We start from the raw sequence: 26,524 nt of genomic DNA on the forward strand, positions 1-26,524 counted from the left end.
TGGTCTTGAAGTGCAGCTCTCCTCTGCAGAAGCTGCTGTAGTAGTAAGAGCACAAAATTTAGAGAGTTTAATAAAAAAGAAGTCTCAGGGTGGCCTTTAAGACATGCTGTTAGTCTGATGCTAGTCTGCAACAAGTGCAGGGGAAAAAAGTATTACAGGGCCTAGGTTTGTATAAATGGCTTCCTCACATTAGTTCCTTCACAAGTGAGAGGTTTTAAGCTTGTAGAACTGTCATCTGGATGTTCTTATTTCTGGCTCAAGCTCCATGGCCAGAAATAACGCTTCTGTAGTGGTGAGCTATGACTGCTTTGTGAGACTAGAAACCCCAGTTGCTTTCCTTGAGCTGTTGTGGCTCCTTGGTGCTAGTAGGAAAGTCATTTAATTTTGCTCCAACAGCAAGCAGTTACAGCTCTGTGTGGAGCAAACCTGTAGCTCCCAATGCAGTGGGTCTCCTGTCATAACTGCAGTTCCGATTGTGATTAACCCAGCTTCCTTCTGCTTTGATCTAAATGTGTCTTGTTCAGTCTTTCAATAAGCCTGATGCTTTTCTCTGTGTAGTGATGCCATATAGTGTGCTAAATGCTGTACAAAACCACTGTAAAAGATCCTTGTGGGCTCAGCTGGTCGTGCTTTCTGGCTAGAGTGAAGTTGCCTGAATGTTTGACAGGGTTTTTTCATATGTATCCCAAAAGAGTCAATTCTCCGTGTTGGAGATTATTTTCCTACCACGTTGAGCCACCCCGTTGTGCTAGTGGTTCCACCCTTATCTTTGAGTAGAATTGTTATGTCTTTCTGCTCAAAGATAACTACAAAGTGCACTTTTGGTCAAGCATGCAGTGGTTAAAATGATCAGCATGGAGAAAAGGGGCAGCTGATGTGCCAAGTAGAGAAAAAACTACAGTAGGCTGGGAGCAGGCTGTGTGTTTGTGACTCTGTGGCACCACCTGTGAATATATTTGATGTTCACAGTCCTCAGATGAAGAAGTGATCCCCTGCGCCCTTCACAGGGGTATCCCTTGAGTTCTCTGCACATCTGTGAACTTCATTTCTTTGAGGCTGTCCGGGCTTTTTCATGGTTCTGTTAACTCTTCTTCCGTCAACCTGAAGACTAGAGGTCTGCCTCTGCTGATGGGGTGGGAGTAAAGCCTGCCTAGAAAGGCTTCCCGTCTGCTCTTTCGTGGTGATTCAATGCTGGGGGCAACAGCCTGTGGTGGTGGCAGGAGAGGGAGAGTTCTGTCATTGCTCTCAAGCCTGCTGCCTGGGCACTCCTGCCAGCTTGTGCTTTTACCCCGTATCATTCTAACCTCTGCATGTTCTCTGGTAGATCATGGACTGGTGTCAGTGCAGAGATGAACATCTGTAGAGCGCTGGCAGCCTGCAGCTTGCTTTGCTCTTCGCCGTTTTGAACTGCTTCCTTGTGCTCTGTGTGCACCACTCATTAACAGATGCAATTTCTGTCTTGAATACGAGCAGTCCCTGAATTGCCTGGGGACTGATGAACAGCTGTATTTGCTCAAACCTAATGGCTCTCCTTCTTTATTTCTGCCCCTCATGGCACAGCACCTCAGTCGAACCTTTTAGTTACTGCTCTTCTCTCCAATTAAGGTGGCTTCCAAGAAGAAAGAACGCAAGCTCACATCTGACGATGACCTCTCTGAACAGGACGGGGACAACGGCAGGTTCTCTGACGATGAGGTCAGCTGTTCTTTGAACATCACGGATGAAATGAAGCGTATGTTTAATCAGCTGTGAGTATTGTGGACAACGTGGGGAAAACTTACTCCAAAATGCATGCTTAATCCAAGAACTCGAGTACTGAGTTACTTCTATATGCTTTCAGAAGTATTATTTTTTTTCTACCCGGTGCTCACCAGGAGTTAAACATGAGCTGCCAGGATGGTACATACTCAAAGGTTTTCTGGAAGTTCAAATACAATTAACAGAAACTGTTCCTCCCTTAGGAAGGACTATAGAAGATATAAAAATATAGCAGTAAAGCTAGATGTGCTTATGCTGTTGTAACAGTAGCAAAAGAAGAAACTTGCAAAAAAAGTACAAAACTGGAGTCTGTTGTGTATGTTTTGTTGAATATTAGATTTCTAGAGGTTTGGAAAGAGCCTTGCTGCTGCTCAGGCTGGACAGAATTTGGCAAAGTGACTCAAAACTCAGTTCAAAACGGATACAAACTTCTGTAGCATTTCCTGTGGTTTTTCGGTTGAGCTACAGGCGAACGGTAGTGCTGGATCTGCCCAGAGGATCAGTTGTAGCAGCGGACGACAGTTTCTAGGTTCCAGGAATGTCAGCGCTGTAGGCCTGGCTGCAAGCTCTGCTTTCCCGAATGGGAAGAATTGCAATTTATTTTGCCTAAGGCTTTACCCCTGATTGGAGTGGTAGGAAGCTGTGGAAGCTGAGAGGAGACTCTCTGCACCTTGGTGCTTCACGAAGCAGTTTGGGAAGCCGGCAGGTGATGTGTCCTGCTGTTCTCTTCCTCCTGGTCTAGACATAACGGAGGTGGCCACAGACTGGTGAGACTTCTGAGGGTCTCTGCTGGTTTATTTTGCCAGAGAGGAGCCCCAGCAAGCGCCGTAGGTCTGACTTTCCTAGCATCGAATATGGGTGTCTTCTGCCAACTTCTGCAGTGACTGCAGAGGGAAGAATGCCTAGTGCTTTCCCACACAATGTAGGACAGCATTTAATACGTAGGAGTATGCAAGAAACCCCCTAAGGAGGACTAGCTCCTCTTCTGTTGCCAGCTGCTGCCAAAAGTTCTGTTTTCAAGGATGTGTGTCTCTTTATCTGAATCTCACTTATAGGAGGGCATGTTTTTTGCACAGGTTGTAGGTAACTCCTCTTGTTAGGACTCTTGTTTTAAGTGGTTTTAGGCCCTCATTAATAGCCAGTGTAATAAATACAGATTTTTGCCTTCTCCACTGCTAGAATTCAGTGTGACAGCAGATAGTGTGGATTTTTTAGAAAAGAAAGAGGCTAAAATTTAGCTACTAGGTTGGTAATGCATTTAGTTTTCAGTTCTGTTCTTAAACCTGTCCTGTGATACCCAGTTTTTATTGGTGCTGGTAGTGAGATTCTTATCTCCTGGTCTCATCTTACCTGGCATGCAGTGTTGCAGGAATCTCGTTACGTGCATGTTGGGTTGATCTAGAACAGTGTTTGTGGCTTACTGAAGGTGGGACGTCTCTAAGGGTGTCGGGGTTTAGAAGCTTTGTGAACTAGACAGTGAAATTTCACAAATAGCAGAATAGCTTATCTCTAACAGAAACCAAGAGCAGCTTGCATTTTATCTGGAATGAATTTAATCTCTAGGTGTCTAGTAGTAAAAAGTCAAAATGCCATCGGCTTTGAGCAGCGTACGTGCCTGAAGTAAGCAGCAGTCAGGACTGGGAGCCTTTGTGGGCTCTGACAAGGACAGCTCTTGAAAAAAGGAACTAGTTTGAAGTTCAGTTGCAAAAGGCACGCTTGCATATGTCCAAGTTTATTGGGTTTTTTAAAAATTATTTTTTAAAGTCATGCGGAGTGTAGACAAATAGTCTGTGTCTTTTGCCAAGCTCTTCAGCCTCATAGAGACAGTATTGGACTCGGCTTCCGGGCTGCGATGTTATCTGCTGAAAAGGAAGTGAACTAAAGTCACAAAAATGCATCAGTCTGAAATTAGCAGCCTGCTGCTGGGAGCAGTTTCAGGTTTTTGTCAGGCCTCCTTAACAAGGACAAGAAGCAGCTACTAGTGTTTCGCCCTGCTGCTGTTCAAACCAAAAGGGACTAGAGTGCCTGCTGGAACTTTTCCTTTATTGCACAACTGACCGTACTAAAGCAGCTTGGCCAAATCACAGTGTTAAAGGCTACTCTTGCCACTGTTTGTTCTCAGTCTTAAGCGGCTGCGGTGCTATCTGTTGTTCAAGTCAACGATAAGTAGTTACGCTCACCTGCACATCGTTTTGGGGTTCAGTTTTTTCGTAGTTGTTACCTTTGAATATAATGTTTTTAAGTGCTGCAGGGAAGATGTTGGCTGAGCTTCAACATGAAAATCAGCAGGGAGTTTTCTAGTGGCGGTTTCTTGTAAAATTCCTCAAACTGTGTTTGGGCTCATTTTCCCACGTACAAAAGAAATAGTTTCAAACATTTTTGTGGTTTTGCAAACAGGGGAAACTAATGTGCAGCACCATCTGGAGGACAGAGCCAGGGCTGTGCGCTTGAACCAGCGATGCTAACAAGGGTCTCTTATTCTGCTTTGGGGTGGCAAAGAGCCCAGGAGCGAGGGACTCAGACAGTGGCGAAGCCTGTTTGTAAAATCTGTGAGGATTTTCAGCTGCTGCACTGTCTCATTCATTCAGTTCTCATAGCCTCTTTTTTTTCTAGAAGATTAATTGAAGGACTGCGGGAGTGGGGCTGGAGTAGTTTTCACTAATGCTTTTCCTGTTATCTTAACAGTCGTGAGACATTCGATTTTGATGACGACTGTGATAGTTTAACGTGGGAGGAGAATGAGGAAACGTTGCTTCTTTGGGAAGACTTCACAAACTGCAATCCTTCAATTGACCTCCAAGGAGAGGTGAGTTTATTTCCGTTATTTTCTCAGACTATTCGATGCAGAAGCTGTATGCCTCAGCTGCTCTTCTAGCTGTTTGAGCCTTTGGATATTTCACTACGCAAACTTGCTTTGATTTTAAAATCCTCTTAGAGCTCTCTCTCTATGGTTGCTTTTCGGTCTGTGCAATCAGTTTATTTGCCAAACTTCATTTCCTCTGCTCCTTCAAACTGAGTATTTAAAAGCACCAAGCGAGTGTCAGAAGATCCAATGCGTCTCGCTGTTCCAGGAGCATCATGCAATCTGTCACCCTGAGCAGTCGTTCATCTAAATCGCTGCATCTCCCTCACAGCATCTCACTTTCTCTGTAGATGATCATTCATGTTCATTCACACTTTAATTGTCAAAATAGTACACGTAGTGTGCGGGATGGTTTTGCCCAGTTATTCTAGTGGGGAGAAAAATAAACTCGGTATGGTCTGTGGAAGATGTTAAACTATGAATACCCCATCACAAACAAAGCAGCTGTGGCTGCAGGACTGCGGAAGGCCCCAGGGATCTTCTGAACCCATGAATCTCGTGCGTCCATCTTCCCAGTCAATAGGAATCTCCTGGCACCGGTGGATAATAAACAGCTTGTTTTTAATCCTTAAGATCCCACACAAAGTGAGCCAATGGCTGCATGCTGCCTCATTCAGTGACTCCCGAGCCCTTCTAAACAAGCATGAAGAGAGATTGAAATGGCAAGGTCTGGCTTTGTGCGGGTAGTCTTAAACATGACGCTGTTATTTCATTACTGAGTAGCACAACAGCAGTAGGTAAGAAACAGTCCTTCCTTCTTCCATCGTCGCTGTAGTGTAAAGATGCTGAGGCAGCAGTCTCCTGAATATTGTCTTGTGTTGACTGCCAGGGGTGCGTTAATTTACATCTTCCCATTCGTGTATCATCTGGCATACTCTGAAACTGCGGAGATTACTGAGAAGTGCTGGGACTGCAGAAAGCAGCGTACTTAGCGACATGTCTTTTGAGCCAGGAGAGTGGCAGAGTGATAATGTGTAGCCATGTGCTGGAATTAGTGACAGATTTATTTGCATATACCCATGTGTGCATGTATAAGCACGGCTATCAGAGGAATATTGCCGAACTCAGACCTTCCATGCGAAAACTCTAAAGGTTTTAAGAAGCTTAAATCCTTCTAAATGAAAATTAGACAAGGAAAGGGTAGATTTGTCTTGTAGATGGAGATTGAGAATAAAGACTGCTCCGTCTGTGCCTGGTCTTTTACATAGTGCTTTACATGCCGGAATCTTCCTTCCTCTGGCTTTATTCCTTTCAAGTTCTTACGCGGTGCCCTAGCCACCTGCTTTTATGACCTTCCTCCTTAAAGCGCTTCTGTGTATAAAAGGATAAGTGGAATGAGTCTTGTAACTATAGGCTGGTTATAGCCCGACGTTGATACCGGGTATGGTCCTGATAGAGCTGCCACAGATGTGGCCGAAGGATGGAGACGTAATTCATGCTCATCAGCGCAGGTACATTAAATTGATGAGATTTTTTTTTCTGGAAAGGGTAAGTAGGTAATAATGTGAAAGAGAGAACAGTGGCATTGGTTTAGTCTCTGTGTGACAGCAGGAGATAGTGCTGTATGTTTTGTAGCCCAGGCTGTACTCTCAATCCAAAGCAGTGATGAAGCAGGAGCTGTCGTCTGGCAGGATGTTTCCTTTGGGACAGCGTGTGTCCTTACGTGTGATATTTTCATCGGTAGTGTGCTGGAGTGAGCTTGCTTTATCCAGCAGTAAGGAATTTCAATGGGAAACAATGCATGCAGAGCATACACGTGAGGTAGTGGAGACTGGAAGGGCTGGAGAGTAATAATATGTAATCGGAAAACGAGAATTCTGGTGCAACGCTGTAAGTAGTGGTGTGGTCAATGCAAGGAAAAATTGTTTCATGGCTGGAGAGCAATTACAGTCTAAGCCTGATCAGACTGCGAAAGGTTGGGAAAATCCATGGCTTTGGTTCTCTGGCATGCGTAGAGTGTCTGTACTTCATTGCCTGAGCCTTGGTCTGTAGGTTCCTTGATCAGAGACTTTAGCTTTTTGTGTACAAAGCCATATGGTCATGGTACCATGGGTTTCCTGATGTGCTGGGTTTAAGAAGCAGAATATTACTTGTCTGTGTAAAGATTTATAAAAAAACAAACAAAAACAAAACCCCCCAAAAGTTTGCATGAAAGAGCATAAAAACCTGCATTTCTGAGGGAAGTTAAATAAGAAAGTCTTCAGTCTGCTACTGAATTCCATGTTAGTTTCTTGATAATTATTTGTGTCCTTTCCCCTGCAGGAAGAAAACCTGGGAAACTTGATCCATGAAACAGAGTCTTTCTTTAAAACAAGAGACAAGGAATACCAAGAAACAATAGGGCAGATAGAGGTGAGGAAGTTGTTCATGACAATGTGAATGGTTTCTAAGGTATGAAAGCATGCCCAGTGTCCTGGTCCGTCGGCTCTTACAGATGTGTACACCCACAGAGGGGAAGGTGGAATGTCTATATATCCAAGAATGCAAAGGTGTTTTCCCTTGGCAGACCCTTGGGATTTTTATTAAATACTCTTCCCCATACAGCACTATTGAGTAAGCATAAATCTGTAGCTGAGGGAGAGAGAACCTTCAGAACAAAGACAATTAAAATGCACTATTATTCTTTTTCTCCTATTTGTCTTGCATATCCACCATCACACTGGGAAATGCTTGATGAGACGTGGCCACAGAGGTTGCCAGACACAACAGCTGCAGCTTCTCAGAATCTTTGCCCTGCCTAGAATATGCTTTCCTTAATTACTGCATGTTTGCAAACAAGATGCCAAGCAGCAGAAAAAAAAAAAACTAGAGGGCTGTTTAAAAACAGTGTTGAGCTCTGATTAAAATACACTTTGTAAGCTGATGATTACATTGGCAGTATACAGCACTGAGGTTAACCGTGTATTGTGCGAGTGTTTTGGATTGGCTCTGGGCAGCTTTAGCATCCCCACCAGTACGTAAAATCTGAGTGAAACTGGGAGAAGCTGCTAGCAACTCACCTTAGGCTGATTATTTTCTCTTATTTCTCACAGCTGGAGTTGGCCACAGCCAAGAGTGACATGAATCGCCACCTTCATGAGTATATGGAAATGTGTAGTATGAAAAGGGGCCTGGATGTACAAATGGAAACCTGTCGGAGGCTTATCAAAGGCTCGGCTGACAGGTCAGAAGATACTACCATTCTGCCTGGGGTCCTTCGAGAATTTACTTTGCTCTTGTTTGCTGCCAGGTTGTGTAAAGGCAATAGTATCATTTTGTCCTAAAGCTTTCTTTAGGAAATCTTGTTTTGTTCAGGGTCAAATATCATTCTTAAAAGGAACCCTGTGACAGCGTATAGGTTGCCTACACACAGTAACGCTTTTAAGGATTCAACACCTACTGGTAGGAGCAGGGATGTCAGCAATAGACTGTATAAAAGGCTTTACCTCGTTTCTAACTTGGAAGGACGCTTAGTCTTAGTGTCGTAGACCTAGAACGCTTCAGATAAACAAACCAACTGCCAAATTAAATCTTGACTGTGAACTTGTGTGAAGAACTTGCATTTTTATTTTCTCAGAAGAACCCCATACTATGAGGGATTTTTCTGATCTCTTGCTTGCCCCTAGTACACGTCCTGCCATAAAGGATGATGATGACAAGATTTTTTTGAGTTTTGAAGACTGTACATGTTAGGGGTGATGGCAGTCTCTGTAGGATGTTCACTGGGCTTGGTGTCCATTTCCCTGTCCATAAACGTAGGGCAGCATTTGTTTGTATAGGAGATGGCAGGGGTGGGGTGGCGGCAGCCCCTGAGATGCTGAAGTTTACTGCTTTTACTGTAAACCCAAAGTTTAGTGTTAATAAAGGACTCTTTTAACTGTTCTGGGAAGTGGAAGTGACCATTTTCTTCAGAAGTTTTTTTTTTTCTTCTGTCATTGATACTCACTTTTTTCTCTAAACTTTTCTCTGACTTTTTCTACAGAAATTCTCCATCTCCCAGTTCTGTAGCGAGCAGCGACTCAGGAAACACAGATGAAATTCAGGATGAGTTGGACAGAGACACGGATGTGGAGCCCATGGTCAGCTGATACGTAGTTGGAGCATTCCAGTGAAAGGGAAGATACAAGAATAAAAAACAATACAAGAAAAGACTTGTAAGCCCTTGCACAGGGTTTCTAAGGACTCATTCTTACACGCATCCCCACCCCACCCAAGGATTGGTGCTGTAAATTTCTATTGTTATACGAATCATAAATGCAGAGTCCTGTAAGAAAACATGGTGTTTTAATTGTGCCTTTGCCCCAAGCTGAGCCACTTTGAGCTCCAGTGGAATATTAATAATAGCAGGTGTTTTTATAAAAAATATTATTAAAAAAAAATCCAGTAGCAGCAGAGAATAGTGCTGCAAAGGCTCTGGGTATTTCAGTAAGCGTATGGTTTTATTGAACTGCTGCACTGATTGGCAAAGGAATGCTGGCAAAATGAGAAGCGAACCCAAGACAATTATGGTACAATTACCAATGTCTGGCACAAAAAAGAATGCCTCCAAATTGAACTGTAAACATTTAAAAATAATAGCGGGTTGAGAGACAGCTTTTAGGATTAAACAGTTATACAATATTAAGAGGAATTCCTTCATTCCAGCTCTTTGGGTGAAGGAGCCTTTGAGATTTGTACAAGCTTTCTGCTAGACTCCAGGATCTGAAGAAGCAGGCCTCAGCTCGGTGGCAAAGCGGGTGGACAGAGGAGGGTGCCGTGGGGTGGGACTATCACTGACAAACTACTATGCAAAACCAAAAACAAAAAAAAAAAGCTCGCCTTATTTATATGGAATGTTTGGTCCCTGCTGGGCTACAGTTATCTCTGGGGGAAAGGAAAGCTAAAAGCCACATTTGCACATGTTAGCTATCTGTAGAGCTTCTTCTGGGGAGGAATGTGTATGACAATGCCTTGGTTTCCAGTGATGGGATGAAGAGGGGGGTCAGCCCTTCCCTTCCCCTCTTGGTTTGTGTTTTCTTTTTTCAGGAATTTTAAAAAAAAAACATAGCGTTTGCAGATTTTACGTTGCTGACAGGGAGATAACTCCATTTTATGCTGCTTTCATGACGTTTAGAGTGGGATAGCTGAAGCATCAGGATAAACTGACATGCGGTGGAGTAGATGTAGGCTGGAGACATGACATTGGGAGAGTTCCAGGCCACTGTTCCTCAGCAAAGCTGAACATCGGAAAATACTGTAATCCGGCTTAGGGAGTAGTAGAATGAATCCCAAAGTACTGCTGCCCTAGCACTAGGGAAGACCAGCCATGTGCTTTCTCTGGGAGAAAGTGAGAAGACCTAGGCTTTGTCAACCTATCTGTGTTTTGACACAGGAAAAAGCAGCGTCAAAGGGTGGATCGCTTGGTGGTGTTGGAGGAAACTCTGGCGTCATCAAGCTGTTCGTGGTTATTAGTGGAAATTGTAGCAACTCAGCCAGGTAAAAACAGGGTATAAACCTCAGCCAATAATTTTGTGTTTGTTTTTTAGACCGAGATTGAAAGTGTAGTTAATACTGCCTAGAGGTAACTGTGTAGGTAACTAGCAGTTGCAAGACTTGGAGTAAATACCAAATGTATTTTGTTTTCATGCCAGGAAGTTAAAAAACTGCTGTGCAGGAGCAGTGGTAGGACTGGACAGGGAAATACTCGATTTAAGCACCCTCTCAGTGTTATGTGAAGGTAAGCTGGCCAATCCTTTTAGCTGCCTGAGTGTTGTTTCCAAGCCTCTCGCGTGTTGATTTGAGATCAGCCGGCTTGCGTTGTAAGCATACAGCTGGTATAGATCGGTGTCGCTTTCTTTTGAAAAAAGCACAAGTGTCTCAGCAAACGGCGTGTTCCTGGGCAGAAATGCAGCTCCGTCCTGCAGCTCTGCAGAGGGGCAGCGCCTTGGAGGGTCTCTGCTCGCACTGTGACTGTGGGTGCAGCAACCTCCTCTTCGTTTGTTTCCTGTGTCGCTGCCTGGAGTTTCACTGCTGTTGGGATCCGTCTCCTGCTTGGGCACGATGGTGCTTTTGGGCCGTGTGAACCAAACGGGCTCCCGGTGGATTTAGAGTGGGGAAGAGCACTGGCGTGGTCCGTCTGACTCCACAGCGTGGAGGCCACGATCCGCAATCGATGGCTTCTGTCCAAGAATATCCAAGGATATTCCTCGGTTTCCTTGCTGATTGAATTACTCAGTGCAGTTATTCGTAGAGTAGCTAGCAACTGCTTGGCTCCCGTGGTGTGGGTTAGGGGTTTTTTCAAAGCCCGGTGCATCGTATAAATGTAGATAACTTTTCTCTGGAAAAGAAACCTTCTTCCAAAGTGCTCATTCCTATTATTTCTTAGGTGGCCAAAGTGGTAAGTGTCATGTTCACTAGGGCTGCAAGTTGGGGGGGTAGGGGTGGGGCAAGAGATGTGATATTTTTCTGAGGGGGCTGGGACTGCATGTTTTCAGTAAAGTACTCTTAAGGTTTTCAAGCCTGTATGAACTTCAGCTGCTAATACGTAGTTTCTCACGAGGCTGAGAAACCATCTGCCAAAGCTGAATGTCTGTAATGCTTTAGTGACTTTGGTGGAGGCGTTGTTAAGCAATCTACTCGCACGGCCAAGCTGCCTCGTCGGAGGCTGTCGTTCAGCTCTCCTCAGTTATGAAATGCTCCTTGGTACTGGAGAAGCTGAACAATTTGAATGGCCAGCCGGCTTAGCTGCTGTTATTTTTCTTTTTAAAACTCAGTGTCCCAGTAGGGAAAAGGCTGAGTGTTCTTGAAACTAGGAGCTGGTATGTCGAGGGTAGGAAAGCGTATCCTCGGTTCGACAGTGAGAGCCAAGCGAGGAAGCGGGAATTCAGCTGTCGAAACAAGCTGGCTGTAAGCTGTGGTTTATCTCAGAGCCATAATTAACGAGGAGCATCTCTATTAGGGTTGTGTTTGTTGGTAAGTGTAAGGGGTGTGGGTCTGTAGTAGAGGGTGTAGGAATAACGTGTACGGTGGTGATGTGTACGACGGTAAATTACCGTGGTTGTTGGTGTCTATTTCTTGTAACCACATTTAATCCATTTTTAAAGAAGAAAAGGTGTTTTCATACTTGGGTTTGGGGTTTTATTTTCATTTAGGCTGTATAGGACTTGGTGGATCAGCCTCCTGGGAGTTGCGAGGTTGGTCCTGGACGGTTTCCCTAGGAGGTGTTGGGTTTAGGTTCCAGCGATGCTGCTGATTTTTAGCTGCCAGTGGTCCTGTTCTGTTGCGTTTAACCACTCTGTAGAAACCAGATCAAAAGCTTGCCAGAAAAAGAATTGTGAAAATGCTGGAAATGATTTTGATGACCTCTTTCTTTTTCCTTTGTAAAGCTGTAAATACTTTATTTTTGTTTTCTATTCTTAATGCGGTGTCATATTGACACTTTTTTAGACTTACAATCAGAAAATCCTCCTCATCGTTCCTCATTTTTTAAAAGGGGATTTCAAGGAAGCAAATTTTTTTTGCTTGTTAGCAGTGTAATAACAGATCAAATTCCTAAAATGGGTTTGTACAAAAAAATGTTTTCAGTAAACAAATGGCAGTTGCTTTTGTGGATGCATGTTCAAAAATGTCCAAAGAATAATGTGGTACAAACATTTTTTTCAGTCTTAGTAATTATCATGTTAGTTCATACAACGAAAAAAAAATTGTTTAAAAATGTGTTGTGGGGGAGGTAATGAAACTCATCTAAGCTAAATGTGTAAACTATTTATAAAAAACACAGTATATATTCTATTTTTATTAGAAGTTTTTAAAGTGCAGACAGAATTCTGTTAGCCAATGCAATTATTCCCTTGTAAAGTATCTTCTGCTCTGGTGGGACTCCAGATTCTCAAACGGTTTCAGGCGACAGTGGCTGTGAAGCACTCGCCCATCGCTTCCTCGGGGTGAGAGTGCAGAAGAAAAACAGGTTAATGGCTTTGCTGCGACTGCAGAGTTATCGCTGGTTCCCCTGGGTGTTTTTTTTCCTTCCCCTGACTGGGAGGCATTCTGCTGGAGAGGATGAGCACCTGAGTACCGGGGCTGGGTGCAGGACAGCGGTCTTAAAACCTGCCCCAAAGCGGGTTTTGTGCTCTGCCTGGTTGGAAGAGAAATTGTGTTTGGCTACACCGGTGTAAATTGGAATTAGCTTGATGAAACAAAATCATAGATCAGAATTGTGCCTGAATATAGATCTAAAGCTGCTAATATATATATTTTTTTTTTTGGCATAACTGTTCCTGCCAGCAAAAATACACGTTGGCTCATGGGTCCAGGGTTGGCAGAGGAAAGGCCGTGGCGATTGGTGGGTGCTCGCAGCCTTGCCGGGCTCTGCAGCAGCCATTCCTCCGACTCCCTCGGCTCTGGGAAGGAGGTTGGTGTTGGGGTGCGCGAGGAAGAGAGCTGCAGTCCCGGGAAGCCTGTGGTTGCGTTTCACGTCTGAGAGTGCTTCATTTTAGAGCTGAATGTTTCAAGCGTGATTTGTCACAGCAAAATTCAGAAACGATAGTGCTTCCATGGGGTGTAACACCCTGCTGAGGACTCTCTGCACGTCGCTTCGGGACTTCGGGGTTTTTGTTCCTTCGCACTGGTCCAGCACTTGGTTGCAGGGGAACACGCAGGTTTTAAAAACGTTTGCCTTCGGTGTTGAGTCACCCCAGCGCTTGGTTTCTAAGCTTGTAGTAGAATGTTACTTGTATCAGTTTACGTTTTAAATGAGAGAAGAAGTTGCCAGTCAAGGCAACACGTAGTGTCCTGGTGTTAATAACGCTGGTGGTGGAGGGGAACGAGAAACGCTCCCTGCCAAATTCTGAGTTCAGTCCCTTGCCCGCCAGCTTCTGGAGGGGCAACACTGAAGGCTTGGGCGCGAGGCTTTGGCAGAGTAGTGAAGAAACACTTGATTATTCTTTTTGTCTGTTTTTGTGTGTAAGTTCAGTGTCTTACGACCCTTCCGCGTTTGCGGAAGCCTTTCGAAGCTTCTCTTTTGAAGAAGCACCAACCGGTGTGTGAGAAGTGGGTAGCTGATGCTTCTAGAAATCACGATCCCCTCCTAATTCGAGGCACTTGAGCAGCGAAGCACTCGTGTAAGCCAAGGTGGTGCTCGTGGGCCTGGCTGGCTCCGTCTTTGGAGGAAACGACGATATTAATGCTGAAAACGAACCCTGGGCTGGCTTCAAGCCCGTGCCGTTGCCACAGCCGAACACCCCAGGACCTCTGTGCCGCAAACCCAGCGCCTGTGGCCGGGGGGCTGCCCAAACCCTGTGCGGATTTCACCTGAAATCCTAAAATTTCTTTTTTGTTAGAGCAGGTTGAGCATGATTAAAAGCTTGGTCACTGGGCACACCTCTTGTGTAACGTGGTTTCACCAAGAGACACGCAATCCGGTCCTGAACACACCTCACCTGTGGCTAAAGTGTACCTAGCAAAGTTCTGCCAAAAAGGATTATTTATTATTTAACATGTTTAAGTGGAGGGTATTGACGACTCTCTCCCCATGCTGTGTCACTTCTTGTCGGTTCCTCTTAGGTCATGTAAGAATTTCTTTTATACACATTAAAACAGACTACTGATCAGTGTGGAAATGAACCTGTTTACCATACTGTTGTAAATATTGTGCTTTATAATTCTGTATATTAGCTTCTTTTAAAGAAAAAGACTGAACTGATGATGCTGTTCAATCTCTGATGGGGCAAGGACGAAGGATGAACCAGCTCGCGGGCTTGCTCCGGAGCCGAGGTGTCCATCGATTGCGCTGCGGCTGGCACTCTGTCCCGGCTGTTGGCAGGCAGACCCAGCGCTACGCTGGGTTTCGGACCGGCGAAGGCTTCGGCAGTCTGATCCCCGCCAGGAGCCTTCGCCCCGCTCCCAGGGCCAGCGGATCATCTCCATTTTCCTTTTCTAGTGCCAAAACCAACCCCACCACCCTGTCCCGCTCTGCTCTCCGTCCCTCCGTCCGTCCTCAGCCCCGCTGCCCCTCCGGAGCCGTTCATCCCTCGGCGCCCGACCCCTCGCTCCCGGCCCCTGCGGCCGATGGAGACGGGATACAGTCAGCCTCTGGTTACAAGGAAAAAGGAAAAAAAAAAAGCTATAAAATAAAACCAAACTCCTGGTGAACGGCTGCAGGTGTGAATTCTTGGGCTGGAAAACGCCGTTGGAGCGAGAGCTGCTCCTCCTCGGGAGGGGGGGTGATACACCCCGTACCCCCCGGGAAGCTCTCAACTGCCCCCCCTCAGCTGCCCCTGCCCTCGCTGCAGAGAGACGCCCCCGGCCCCAGCCCCTTTTGGGTGAAAATCTGGGTTATTTGAAGATTTCTCATCTGCTTCGTTCTCTCTCCCCGCACAGGTTTGCTCCCGCCCCGGCCGGGCCCCCCGCCCGCTTGCCTTTGCTTTGGCTTTGCTGGTTTTGGCTTGTGGGGTTTTAAAATTGTTTTATTTTTTTAAATTGTTTTTTCAAATTTCTTTTTCGGGCGCCCCGCCCTCTCCCACGTGCCGCAGCGCGCGGGCCGCCCCCCTCTGCCGGGCGCAACCACTGTCTCGGGGGGGGGGGGGGGGAAGGGGGGGTGGAGGCGGGGACACCTCACTCCCTCCCCAGGGGGTGGGGTGAACCCGCCCCGCAGCCCCATGCAGGGAGAGAGCGCGGTGGTGGCGCCGCGCTGGGAGCAACGCGCTTCCCTCCCTCTTCTTTTAATTCACTTCATGGTTTTGTCTTAGTGTGTTCCCCCCCCCCAGCTGTCCGTTGGGCGCGGCCGCGGAGTGCGGCGGGGCCGGGATGTGGCGGGCGCTGCGCGGGTTGCGGGGCCGCGGGTGAGTGCCTGGGGGTCCCCGACCCCCCCCCTTCCCCGACCCCCTCCTGGGGGGGCACCCAGACCCCATCCCCTCCCCCCGCCTGGGGGAGCACCCAGACCCCACCCCCCCATCCCCGGCACCCCCGCGCGTGGGGGGAGCCCCGCGGGCTCGGGCGCTGCCGCTGCTCGCTTCAGCTGGCCGCCCCCCCACCCCACCCCGGGCACCTTCCTCTTCCTCCCCTTTTTCCCCTTGTTTTACCTCATTTTGGGGGCGATATTGCTGACACGGGCAACTCCGCGGTGCCAGGGTCCGGCCCGTCCGCCATTTGCCCCCGGCCTTCGCCAGCCATGGCGGGACAAGCCGCCTCCGCCCGCCCTGCGCAGCCCCCGTTCCCAGCACCTCTGACTGCAGCAGAGAGCAGGGTGCCACGGCCGGGAGCTGCTCCCGGGCTCCGGTCCCGGCTCCGGTCCCGGCTTCGGCGGCGTCGCCGAGCGGGCGGGACGGGGCGCGGGTGTGAGGAGGAGGCGTCGGGGCGCGGGCGGCCGGCATCGGCTCCCCAGTTCAAGAAAGATGAGGAGCTACTGGAGAGAGTCCAGCGGAGGGCTACGAGGATGAGGAGGGGACTGGAGCACCTCTCCTGCGAGGAGAGGCTGAGGGAGCTGGGCTTGTTCAGCCTGGAGAAGAGAAGGCTGAGAGGGGACCTTAGAAATGCCTCTAAATATCTGCAGGGTGGGTGTCAGGAGGACGGGGCCAGACTCTGTTCAGTGGTGCCCAGCGACAGGACAAGGGGCAACGGGCACAAACTGAAGCAGAGGAAGCTCCAGCTGAACCCGAGGAAGAACTTCTTCCTTCTGAGGGTGACGGAGCCCTGGCCCAGGCTGCCCAGGGAGGCTGTGGAGTCTCCTTCTCTGGAGATATTCCAGCCCCGCCTGGCCGCGGTGCTGTGCAGCCTGCTCTGGGTGACCCCCAGAGGGCCCTGCCAACCCCCACCATGCTGGGATTCTGTGTAAAACACGCACTACGTGGTGGGAAGGAGCAAACCATGGGGGTTTCAGCATCCATCTTGCTCCTCTCATAGGCGGAGATGGCAGCACAGCTCGGCCATCGCGGTGACCAACGAGCCAATCCTCGAGTTTAAGCCGGGGAGCCCTGAGCGAGCAGCGCTTCAGAAGGTACCGCCATGGGGGGATTATGGGGGGAGGTCTTTAAGGCCCCGCTTTGTGCTTCTTGTCCTGCATGGCACCTCCAGAGCCCTTTCTTTGGGGGGGAAAACCCTGTGCCCAGCCCAGCTCCTTCCCTCGGGGGACAGGGGTGGGCTCCCAGTGCCATGCCCCACTCCTCTCGCCCAGGCGCTCGCCGACCTGAAGGGCCGGACGGAATCCATCCCGTGCGTCATCGGGGGAGAGGAGGTGTGGACGCCAGCGGTGCGGTACCAGCTGTCGGTGAGTCTGGGGGAAAAAACACTGATTTTAACAAGTGGAAATGGAGCGGAGGGCTGCACCCAGCCGGAGGGAGGTCTGCTACTCTGATCCCTACAGCAGCTTTTTTTCTCTTTTCAGCCGTTCAACCATGCGCACAAGGTGGCCAAGTACTGCTACGCCGACAAGGTGAGCGCGCCTCGCTGCTCTCCCTCTTCCTTTCGTGTTTTTTGGGGGTAATCAGCAGTGTTTCGCTGGGGTTTAGCGAGCCTTTATCTCGCGGCATGATGCATGTTGAGATCGCTGCTCAGAAGTCGGGATGAAACACAAATGGCTGCTCAGACCACAAGCAGGGAGGCTCCGGGGCCAGGTATTGGCTTTCCAAGTCCCGGGGGTCCCGGAACAAAGTGACACCAGGAGCTGCGGATTTGGGGTTGTGACGGGGAGGTGGCTGCTGTGGTCTGTGTGCGGGGATGGATGGCCACTCGCCGTCCCCTCCAGCCTGGTGATGGAGAGGTAGTGGGTTCCTCCTTGCTGCCTTTCCCCTTCCCTTCTGCAGGAGCTCATTAACAAAGCCATTAATGCTGCCTTGGCAGCGAGGAAGGAGTGGGACCTGAAACCTGTCCAAGACAGAGCCCAGATCTTCCTGAGGGCGGCTGACATGCTGAGCGGCCCGAGGCGAGCGGAGGTGCTGGCCAAAACCATGGTCGGGCAGGTAAGGGGACGCGGGATTGCGCCGGCCGGTGGCGGGGGTGAACGGGAGGGAATCGTTCTATGATTCTATGAATTTGGGGAGCCGGGGAAGTGGGGCAGGAAGAGCTGCTGAGGTATTCTGTGGCGGTGGGGATGTCTGTGGCGTTAGGGGTGCCTGTACCGCGCAGGGATACAGACTGATCCTTGCCTCTTTGCTGAGGAAGAAGGGAGGTGAAGCGGGAGCCAAGCTTCACAGGAACAGGACCGACTGACGCGGTGGGCTGCGATGAGCAGGGTTTGTCCCCGCGCAGTTCCCCAGCAGCCCTGCCCTTCCTAGGCCCTGAAGGGCCGTGGGGGAACGCGGGCAGACGTGACATCCCCCAGTGCCGGCACAGAGGAGCCGCGGTGGGCTGGGGGCTTGCGGCAGGCCCCCTCTTTCAGAAGTGAACGCGTGGTCTGCAAGAGAGGGGCAACCCCCAAACGGTGCCTGGGTGCACGGTGCCGCACCGCTGCGGCTGACGGCTGCGGCATCTCACCCCCCGCCCTCCCCTCGCCGCTTTTATTTGATGCGACCTGTCCCAGCAGGGTAAAACAGTCATCCAGGCGGAGATCGATGCTGCTGCGGAGCTGATCGACTTCTTCCGATTCAATGCCAAGTACGCCCTGGAGCTGGAGAGCAGCCAGCCCGTCAGCGTCGACGTCAGCACCAACAGCATGGTCTACCGGGGGCTGGAGGTGAGAGGCTGTCCCCCTGCTTCTGGAGCTCCCTTTTTTGCCCTGAACCATGGTGAGAGGCGGCACCACGCTCCCACTGGTTCCATTTCTCTCCCACCCGCAGGGTTTCGTGGCAGCCGTCTCTCCCTTCAACTTCACGGCCATCGGTGGCAACTTGGCAGGGGCCCCGGCATTAATGGTGAGCGTGGTGGTGGGGTTTGAGGAGAGCCAGCTGTGGAGAGGACAGTTGGGAGGAAGGCTGGGAGGGGGATCCGGTCTCTCCGAGGCTGTGGTTTGCCCGGTCTGGGATCCCAAGGAGGGAACTCAGCCTTCTTGGTTCTCTGGTGCTGTTCAATAGGGCACACCTGGGGTCCTTCTTCTGCTGAGCCCTTGAACTCAATCAGCTGGCCTGCAATTAGACTCAGGTGGCATTAATTACAAGGCTGGATTTTAGACCTGCCCACTGAGGGTCAGCTGTGACGGGGGAAGCGCTGGAAAAGCCCAAACCTCCTCGGGGTTTTTTATTCAGAAGCAAGGTGTCTTCTCGCTCCTGGGCTGGGTTTTGGATCGAGAGGAGGTCAGGGTGCTGCGGGAGGGAGGGGGGACGAGCGAGGCAGCGGGGTTTTCTTTTCCCCGCACGGTGCTTGCTCTGTGAGCGGGGCTTCAGGGCGTTAAGTGTAATCAGTTTGTAGTTACACGAGTTCCTCCCGGATGACACTTTTTGGGTGCAGTGGGTGCATTAGGGCACAGGTAGGAGAGAGGGGGTCGGGGTCCTGGTGTTTAGCTCTGGATAGGGAGACAAGAGATCCTGGCAGACGTCAAAGATGGTCCAAAAAGTCAAAGTATCAGTAAACAGCATTTCTGTCCCGCCCCAGTGTGCCTGTCGAGCACGGGGAGCGCCTGCCTTTGCAGGGTGGGTTTTGGGGAGAGACTGTGTAATGAACAGCTGAATTTGGGCCAGCATTAATTTATCTGTTGTTGCACTGGAAGAAAACCCACAAAATTGTCCCGAGCTCTTTACTAATTTGGCTCAGATTCCATCCTGGCACCGAAGACGGTCCCTCCAGCAGCAGTGTCCTGTGTTGAAGGTGGAAGAGGCTGCAAGAAGGGAGAACACCAGGCTTGGAATTCGGGGACATCACATCTTAAAGCAAAATTCAAGGGGAAGCGTTTGAACCTGCCAGTTTTCTAGGGGAGGAGTGGGAGAAGGAAGGAAGGAGGTGAAGCTAACGCGGAGCCGGGCAGCTTTTTGAGAGAGGGCGATGCGTTCCACCCACCGCAGGATCCGGGGAAAGTCCAGGGCTTTGGGGCGTTCGGTGGCAAACTCGTCCCAGGGCGGTCGAGCCCTGCTGGGCTGGGTGAAGTGTCCTGGGCACCCTGCGGTGCCCCCACCTCTCCTTCCTCGTGGGTGAGGATGAATTCCCACCGGGCTGCTGCAGCACGATGAAATCCCACCGCTCACCCTGGGCCGGGGGCGGAAAGCTGGGCATCGGCAGGCGGCTAGAAAAGCTCAGTGGCAGGGGGTTCCTGCGATTAAATTTAGGAGAAAGTGGTACTTAATAGGTGGATATTAATTACAGCCCCTGTGTTTTCGTCATCGCAGTGCGTTTCCCAGGGGATTAAACATTGCTCTTACCTAAATAGCTGGAGAGATCACCGCAGTTAATGCCATGGCAGCGTTGGGAGCAGGATTTCCTCGGGACCGGAGCAGTTGCCGCACCGGTATCCAGGCTGCCGGGCCTCCGATTGTCGCCTGAGTTAGATTTTCCAGTCTCTTGGAGATTTTTTGCAGATTGTGGTTTGGTTTTCTCGCCGTTTGGAGTTGGGGGGTGGGGGCCGGGAAGGAGCTGTGCCTGCCCCGCGAGTCCCTGGAAAGCAGGCGCTGCTCGGGACAGAGTCCATAACCCCCCCTGCTCCCCCCGGGCTGTGACCCCTCTGGCACGGGAGGTTGGCGGTGGAGGACGGTGACGCCGGGGAGGTCCCGCGGCTGCGCATGGAGCCGACGGGGCAGCCCCTGCCAGCCCTCCAAGTCCCATTTCCCGAGACTCAGATCGGGTCTGTGTTCCCACGGCTGCTCTCCGGGGACGGCAAAACCCTGCGTCCCCAGCCAGGGAGGGTGTGAAAGGCTGGCACAGCGGCCCGGCGGGGCGAGAGGGGAGGATTTCTGTGCCTTCAGCTGACCAGGGCAATCGCAGTCCTCTTCAAAACCAGCGCTCGGGGTGAAAGCTCAGTGTGAATCACCCAGAGGTGCCATCGCTCCGGTCCCGTCCGCCGCGGGCTGCGGGACAGGCTTTTGCTGGAGCGTTTAAGCGTTGCCTACGCGTGTTTGGGCTGAAGCCTTTCCTCGCTTGCTGACTTTGTCCTCTTCCGCAGGGCAACGTGGTGCTGTGGAAGCCCAGCGACACTGCCCTGCTCTCCAGCTACGCCGTCTACAAGATCCTCCTCGAAGCCGGGCTCCCTCCGAACGTTGTGCAGTTCGTGCCGGCGGACGGGCCCGTGTTTGGAGACACCGTCACGAGCTCCGAGCACTTCTGCGGGCTCAATTTCACCGGCAGCGTGCCGTATGTTGGGGAGGGGAGCGCTGGGGGGGCGAGGGGCGAGGAGCCGCTGGCTGAGGCGATGCCGGGTGCTCGTCTGCCGGTCCCTTGAATGCGCAGGACAGCGCTGAGCAGGGTAGCAGGCAGACAACCGGCCTTCCTTACACGATGTAGTTAAAGGAGGGTTTTAAAACTGATTTAAAAAGTGCCTAACCAGGTTTTCTTGCTACAGGGAGTGCATTTAATTTTAATGGCCTGAAGTTGTGTAGATTGGATGTTAGGAAAAATTTCTTTACTGAAAGAGTGGAGTCCCCATCCCTGGAGGTGTTCAAAAAATGTGTAGGACATGGCTTAGCAGGCATGGTGGGGTTGCGTGGACGGTTGGACTTCATGATCTTAGAGGACTTTTCCAACCTTAATGATTCTATGACTCTATGATTTAACAGCAGGGCGTTGCCATTGCTAAACTCAAGGCACAGAGAATAGATGGAGTCCTGCCCTGTCTCCCAGGGTGCTGTGATTTGGCTTAGCAAACCGCCCTGCGCCGGGAGAGCGATGCCAGCTCCACGTAGATTCGCAACCCTGCGCTCTGCCCGCGCGTTGGGGTGCGTTGGCGACGCCGAGGGCCCCGGCAGCCCATAACGGGCTGTTAGACCCGGGGACTCCGCTCTTGCCGGCGAAGGACATGGTCTGATGAGCATCGTGCTTTAAAGGTGGGAAGCTCATAAATCAGCATTAGTGGCTGTGCCTCCTGGTGAGAGGTTATTAGCATTTTTATTGTTTTGCAGCCGAGGGGTTTGTCACAGTAAGGACCGAAAGGAAGGGGGGGAGAGGGATAGAAGAGAAACTTCTGCTGGATGCTCGCTCCTGTGGTCGTCCCTATGACACGGCAACAGTTTCTTGTTTTTAAAACTCAGGCATTGTTGTGTAGTGCCATTGCTTTCAGACCTAGGGTCTCCTTCTCAGCCAGCATCTCTTCTTCCCCTCATAGGCATCCCTGCTTTTGGGGGTGCACACAGGGGTTTGCTGGGGTCCCCTAAAGCAGGGCACGTCACCCAGACGCGCCTTTTCCAAGTGCCACCCCTGTGCGAACGCGAGAGCGTGCTAACCAGCTCCTCCTTGCTCTTCCAGGACTTTCAAGCGGCTCTGGAAGCAGGTAGCCCAAAACCTGGATCGCTACCGCAATTTCCCACGCCTGGCTGGAGGTAACTGCTGCTTCGTGTACCTTTTTTTTGGGAGGAGGCCATGCAGGGGTTTAGTTTGTCCCCTGCTCAGGGGGAAGCTAAAGTGATGGCCAGGATTCCTCTCCTTGTGAGCAAATGGCACAGCGAATTGTGTCCTGTCCGGAAGCGCAAATCTCGTTCGTGTGGGTGCGCTGGGTGTTCGGAGGAGCTTGTGGCACCGGCTGCCCCGGCACGGGACGGGCTGTTACGGTGGGGATCGGGCACTTGGGTGGGAGGCGGTGATGCTCCGGGGTTGCAGAGCATCCACGCTGGGTTTAGGACTGGGCTCAGTCCTTTTACCATCAGTTTTGCAAGTCTGCTCCAGCTCGGGGCCGTGCTCCCTCGCATCGCAGCACCGTCCCAGCCGTGGACCAGGCAGGGCGAGCGCTGGCCGAACCCCTCGCAAGGGACCTGGCCGTAGCTTCTGCTTTTCTGAGGCAGAGCAAGCCTGACAGACCCTTACCTTGCCACTTTTCCTCTTTTTTCCGGCACCAGAGTGCGGCGGGAAGAACTTCCACCTGGTGCACAGCTCGGCCGACGTGGCCACCGTGGTGAACGGGACCCTGCGCTCGGCTTTTGAGTACGGGGGCCAGAAATGCTCGGCTTGCTCCCGCCTCTACGCCCCGGACTCGCTGTGGCCCCAGATCAAAGAGAAGCTGCTGGAGGAGCACGGGAAGATCAAAGTGGGAGACGTGAGCGGAGCTGCTGGGCTGCTGAAGGGCTTTGCGGCTCAGCGGGTGGTTGATGGGATTAGAGACTGCGGTAACTGGCTACTAATTCCTATTGAACCGAGCTTTTTATCCACTGGTTCTCCCCACCGCTGCCCCTCCGTCTGTCCCCCCGTCCCCCCCTCATCTTTTTTTAGTGATTAGAAATTAACTTGTAGCCAGCGTCTGCAGGAAGGATTGTGTAAGTCGCTGAATACCGCAGACTAATTGAAAAGGGGTAGCTTGTGCCCTCAACAGAGGTGTGTTTGGAGGGGGGAAATGTTATTTGGAGAATTTCATCTCCTCCTGATTTCAGGGTTAGCTTTTTGGCAGAGTGTGTACTGACATTGCCTACTGTCTGGCTTCCCGCAGCCCGCCCAGGACTTTGGGACGTTTTTCTCTGCGGTGATCGATGACAAGGTGAGCTCACCTCTCCTGTTTCTGCTCGCGCAAGACGGTAACGCCGCCAGGCTTTCATTAAGTGGTTTTTTTATTGCTTACAGCAAAGTACGAACATCAGGGATGAGTCAGAGCCGATTATAAGCCCTCTTTTGCTCCCTCCTGGAGTACTGCATGCCTTCGTCACTGCCCCCCCTTGAAAAGTGGGTTATTTTGCTGAGAAATAAATAATAATAATTCTCAGCCATAGGGATTGCCCGGGACGGTATTTCCAGCTCCTGCTTGTGAGCTGGAAGAGCGCTAAGAGCAGCGTAGCCTGGAAGAGGATTGCCCACACCTTCTTTCAGACCCCACCCCCCCCACCCCACACTCCGCTTTATTGTTTCCTTTTCTTAGTCTTTTGCACGGATAAAGAAGTGGATCGAGCACGCCAAGGAGTCGCCCAACCTCACCATCCTGGCCGGCGGCGGCTGCGACGACAGCGTCGGGTACTTCGTCGAGCCGTGCATCGTGGAGAGCAAAGACCCCCACGATCCCATCATGAAAGAGGTGAGAGCAGCTGGCGGGGAGGGGGCAGGGAAGGTGCAGAGGGGCTGTGGCTCCCCGTCCCAAGGTGCCTGCTGGGCCTGGGGAGAGGAGCTGACCGGGTAAGTTGATGCAGGGATGCTCCTCCTCATCATGGTTTTATCTAATGGGGTGCAGAAGCGCCCACCGCTTGTTTTCAGAGGGTGCCCTCACCGAGTGCTTTGGGTTTTTTTGCTGTGCAGGAAATTTTCGGGCCTGTCCTCACGGTGTACGTGTACCCGGAGCAGCGGTACCGGGAGGTGCTGGAGCTGGTCGACAGCACAACGCCCTATGGCCTCACGGGGGCAATCTTCGCCCGGGAGAAGTAAGAGCCCGAAGGATGCTCTTCCATTTCTGGGGTCACCCGTCGAGCTCCTGTCCTGTCCCTCCAGAGCCTCTCCGGAGCCCTGCGCTGCGTGGCGAGGGGGAGAGGCAGCATCTCCTGCAAGGCTCCAGCTCCTGTTAGCCCTCCTCCTGCTGCGGAGGGAAGGGGATGATGCACCTAAGGTGGTTTCTCAGCCCAAAAGTGCTTTTTTTTTGGTGAGAAACTATCCCAAAGGCGACACCTGGACCATACAGGAGATGTGTCCCCAGCCTGCTGAGCCCTCCTCCTGCTTAAGAGCAGCGTAACATCAAAGGGGGACCGTCCTTAAGCTATAACCACCTTCATTTTGTAACAATAAAACTTAAAAGGAGAAACAAACTATAAACCAAAATTGGGATAATTTGAGTTCTAAGTGTACATGACCCCTTTCAGCGTGTGTTAAACACCATGCAGTCCTGGAAGTGGGTGCAAAGAAATGCAAACACACTTTTTTTGCGCAGTTTTAATTGCTGTAGAAGGGCAGAGGTCTTTGCCGTCGCGTTGTGGTCACGGCCATTGCTGTCCCTCCACAGGAGCATCGTCGCCGAAGCCAGGACCCTCCTGCGCAATGCAGCCGGCAACTTCTACATCAACGATAAGTCGACGGGCGCCGTCGTGGCTCAGCAGCCCTTCGGAGGCTCCCGCATCTCAGGTGAGACCAGAAGCTCCGGGCTGGTGCTGGCACACGGAGCCGCATCCCCCTCCGGGCACGGCCCCATCCTCCCTCTCCTGCTCACCGGCCCTTTCGTTCCCTCTGAAACAGGCACCAACGACAAACCGGGTGGCCCCCACTACGTCCTGCGCTGGACGTCTCCCCAGGCCGTCAAGGAAACGCACGTGCCCCTGCTGGACTGGCGTTACGCCTGCATGCAGTGACGCCCTCGCCCCGGCCCCGCGCCGGTACTACTGATCCTCGACGCACAGAGCGGCTTCGCAGCTACGACTGCAAAAATAAGCACTTAAAACTACTGATCTTTAACCTGACAAGCTTAGGTTTTTATTTTTAAAGAAAAATTCTATTATTAAATTGTTAACTCAAAAAAAGGAGAAGGCCTGGTAGCTTGCTTGATCACATGAAGCGTGCTGAGCGAAGCCGGCGCGGGGAGGTTGGCGGTGCTGCTGCAGAAGCCTGGACCCCGCGTTCCCGTTCCCTCCCGTTTTGCCCATCCCGAGCGGTCCAGCACGGGTCCCTCTCGACGGGGCTGAGGGAGAGCGCTGGAATGAAGGCGGGAGATGAGCAGGGAGAGGCTGGCCCTGTCCCGGTCACCTCTAAACAGCGATGTCCTCCCCTCCGCTGTCCCCAGGCCCTCCTTCGCCCCGGCAGAGCGTGAGCCGGGCGCTGAGGGCTGCCGGTTCCAGCCTCCCCGGGAGGTGTGGGAAGCCGGGCTTGTTTTAAGCCACAGATTAACGCGGTGGGAGCCCTGAGCTGTATTTTCTCCCCCTCCCCAAGCAAGAGCAAAGCCTCGCACACCCCTAAATGCTGTTTAGGAAGAGATCTTGGCAGAAGGCGCGTTGTGCCAGGAGAGGGCGGCTGCGAGTGCAGTGCTGCTTGGAAATAGGTTGAGGCTCCTTCTTTCACCCCCCCATGAAGCCAAGGGCCGGGGTTACCCACCCCTCACCTTGTGATGGCCTGGGGTGTGCTCAGAGACGGGCAGCTGAGCAGCAGCACCCCACTGGGTCCCCTCCTTCCATCGCTGGGGGCGAGGCCGGGCTACCCCCACTGCTCCCCGTTGCTGGTTGTCGGCTGCTTCCACCGCTCCGACCCTCGGACGGCTGCTGGAGGGAAGAGGAAGGATTTTAAGGGATGTTTCAATAATAGGAAGGCTCCTGCACAAGCTGCTTAGGTGGCTGCAGCATCCCTCACCCCTCTCCGAGAAGGAATTAAATATTAATAGGCTTTGCTGGGACAGCAACAGGGCTGAGCTAATGAGAGCAAGGGGCAGTTCCCAGCGTGCTGTGCTCTGCCTCCCATCCCGGGAGCTGCTCTCTGGTGGGGGCCCGTCGCCGAGGCCCTGCAAGCTGCTGAGTCCAGAAGTTTAATTAGTTCTGACCGTCGCGGTCCGCAGTCGCTGTGACCTGCGCAGGCTCTGCCTCACCCTCCGCAAGGTCTCGCCGGCCGGGTCCTGCAATGCAAACAGGGAAAGGGATCTGGTAAGACCCACAATTAACAACTGTTCAGTTATCAGGATTTGCAGATGGAGTGGCTAACCCTGCCAGGGCTGTCGGAATCAGCATCAAGGATCGATCGTGCCTGGGCTGGTATTTAGCAGGCGGGGTCATGAACGAGTCACATTAATACCTGTGAATCCTGGTTTAACTGAGAAAAATTTGCAACAAAAGAAATTACAAAACCCTTTGTGTTCTTTTATGGCTTGTTTCTTCAAATCGTTGCCAAATAAAGCACTAGATCGAGCACGCGTTCGGTACCTTTGGCGCACGCAACATGCTAAGACAAGCCGGGGCCAGGGAGGCACTCCCCGAACGGCCGCGTCTGCGCCCGAGCAGG

General features: G+C 51.4%; 2 protein-coding genes and 1 long non-coding RNA gene across 4 annotated transcripts in view; 2 read left to right on the top strand and 1 right to left on the bottom strand.

The window, feature by feature from the left end:
- Positions 1-11,027, top strand: part of IFFO2 (intermediate filament family orphan 2) — a 39,345-nt gene extending 28,318 nt beyond the window's left edge. Inside the window, exons 5-9 of the mRNA XM_075437638.1 lie at positions 1,606-1,748; positions 4,444-4,564; positions 6,884-6,973; positions 7,654-7,784; positions 8,583-11,027. Coding sequence (XP_075293753.1) covers positions 1,606-1,748; positions 4,444-4,564; positions 6,884-6,973; positions 7,654-7,784; positions 8,583-8,688 — 591 coding nt within the window. The 3' untranslated portion in view covers positions 8,689-11,027. The remainder of the gene's footprint in view (positions 1-1,605; positions 1,749-4,443; positions 4,565-6,883; positions 6,974-7,653; positions 7,785-8,582) is intronic.
- A 4,191-nt stretch (positions 11,028-15,218) lies between these two features.
- On the top strand, positions 15,219-24,997 carry ALDH4A1 (aldehyde dehydrogenase 4 family member A1). Of its 2 annotated transcripts, none has more exons than XM_075437636.1 (15): positions 15,219-15,417; positions 16,478-16,571; positions 16,749-16,841; positions 16,959-17,006; positions 17,377-17,532; positions 18,093-18,245; positions 18,349-18,423; positions 20,598-20,785; positions 21,893-21,966; positions 22,480-22,676; positions 23,064-23,111; positions 23,487-23,639; positions 23,858-23,979; positions 24,552-24,670; positions 24,782-24,997. In XM_075437636.1, the coding sequence occupies exons 1-15, from the start codon at positions 15,383-15,385 to the stop codon at positions 24,892-24,894; spliced, it is 1,668 nt and encodes a 555-aa protein (XP_075293751.1). In that variant the 5' UTR covers positions 15,219-15,382; the 3' UTR covers positions 24,895-24,997. The 2 variants fall into 2 exon arrangements, with proteins under 2 accessions (XP_075293751.1, XP_075293752.1); XM_075437637.1 differs by having other exon boundaries at positions 15,220-15,417; positions 18,096-18,245.
- On the bottom strand, positions 19,080-20,172 carry LOC142363392 (uncharacterized). Its single transcript, XR_012765719.1, has 3 exons — positions 19,861-20,172; positions 19,502-19,751; positions 19,080-19,322 (listed from the first exon to the last, which is right to left on the bottom strand). It is a non-coding gene; the product is annotated as an uncharacterized LOC142363392 (long non-coding RNA).
- Positions 24,998-26,524: the final 1,527 nt, after the last annotated feature.

This window comes from Opisthocomus hoazin, chromosome 16 (genome assembly GCF_030867145.1).
Source record: "Opisthocomus hoazin isolate bOpiHoa1 chromosome 16, bOpiHoa1.hap1, whole genome shotgun sequence".
Classification (NCBI taxonomy): Eukaryota; Metazoa; Chordata; class Aves; order Opisthocomiformes; family Opisthocomidae; genus Opisthocomus; species Opisthocomus hoazin.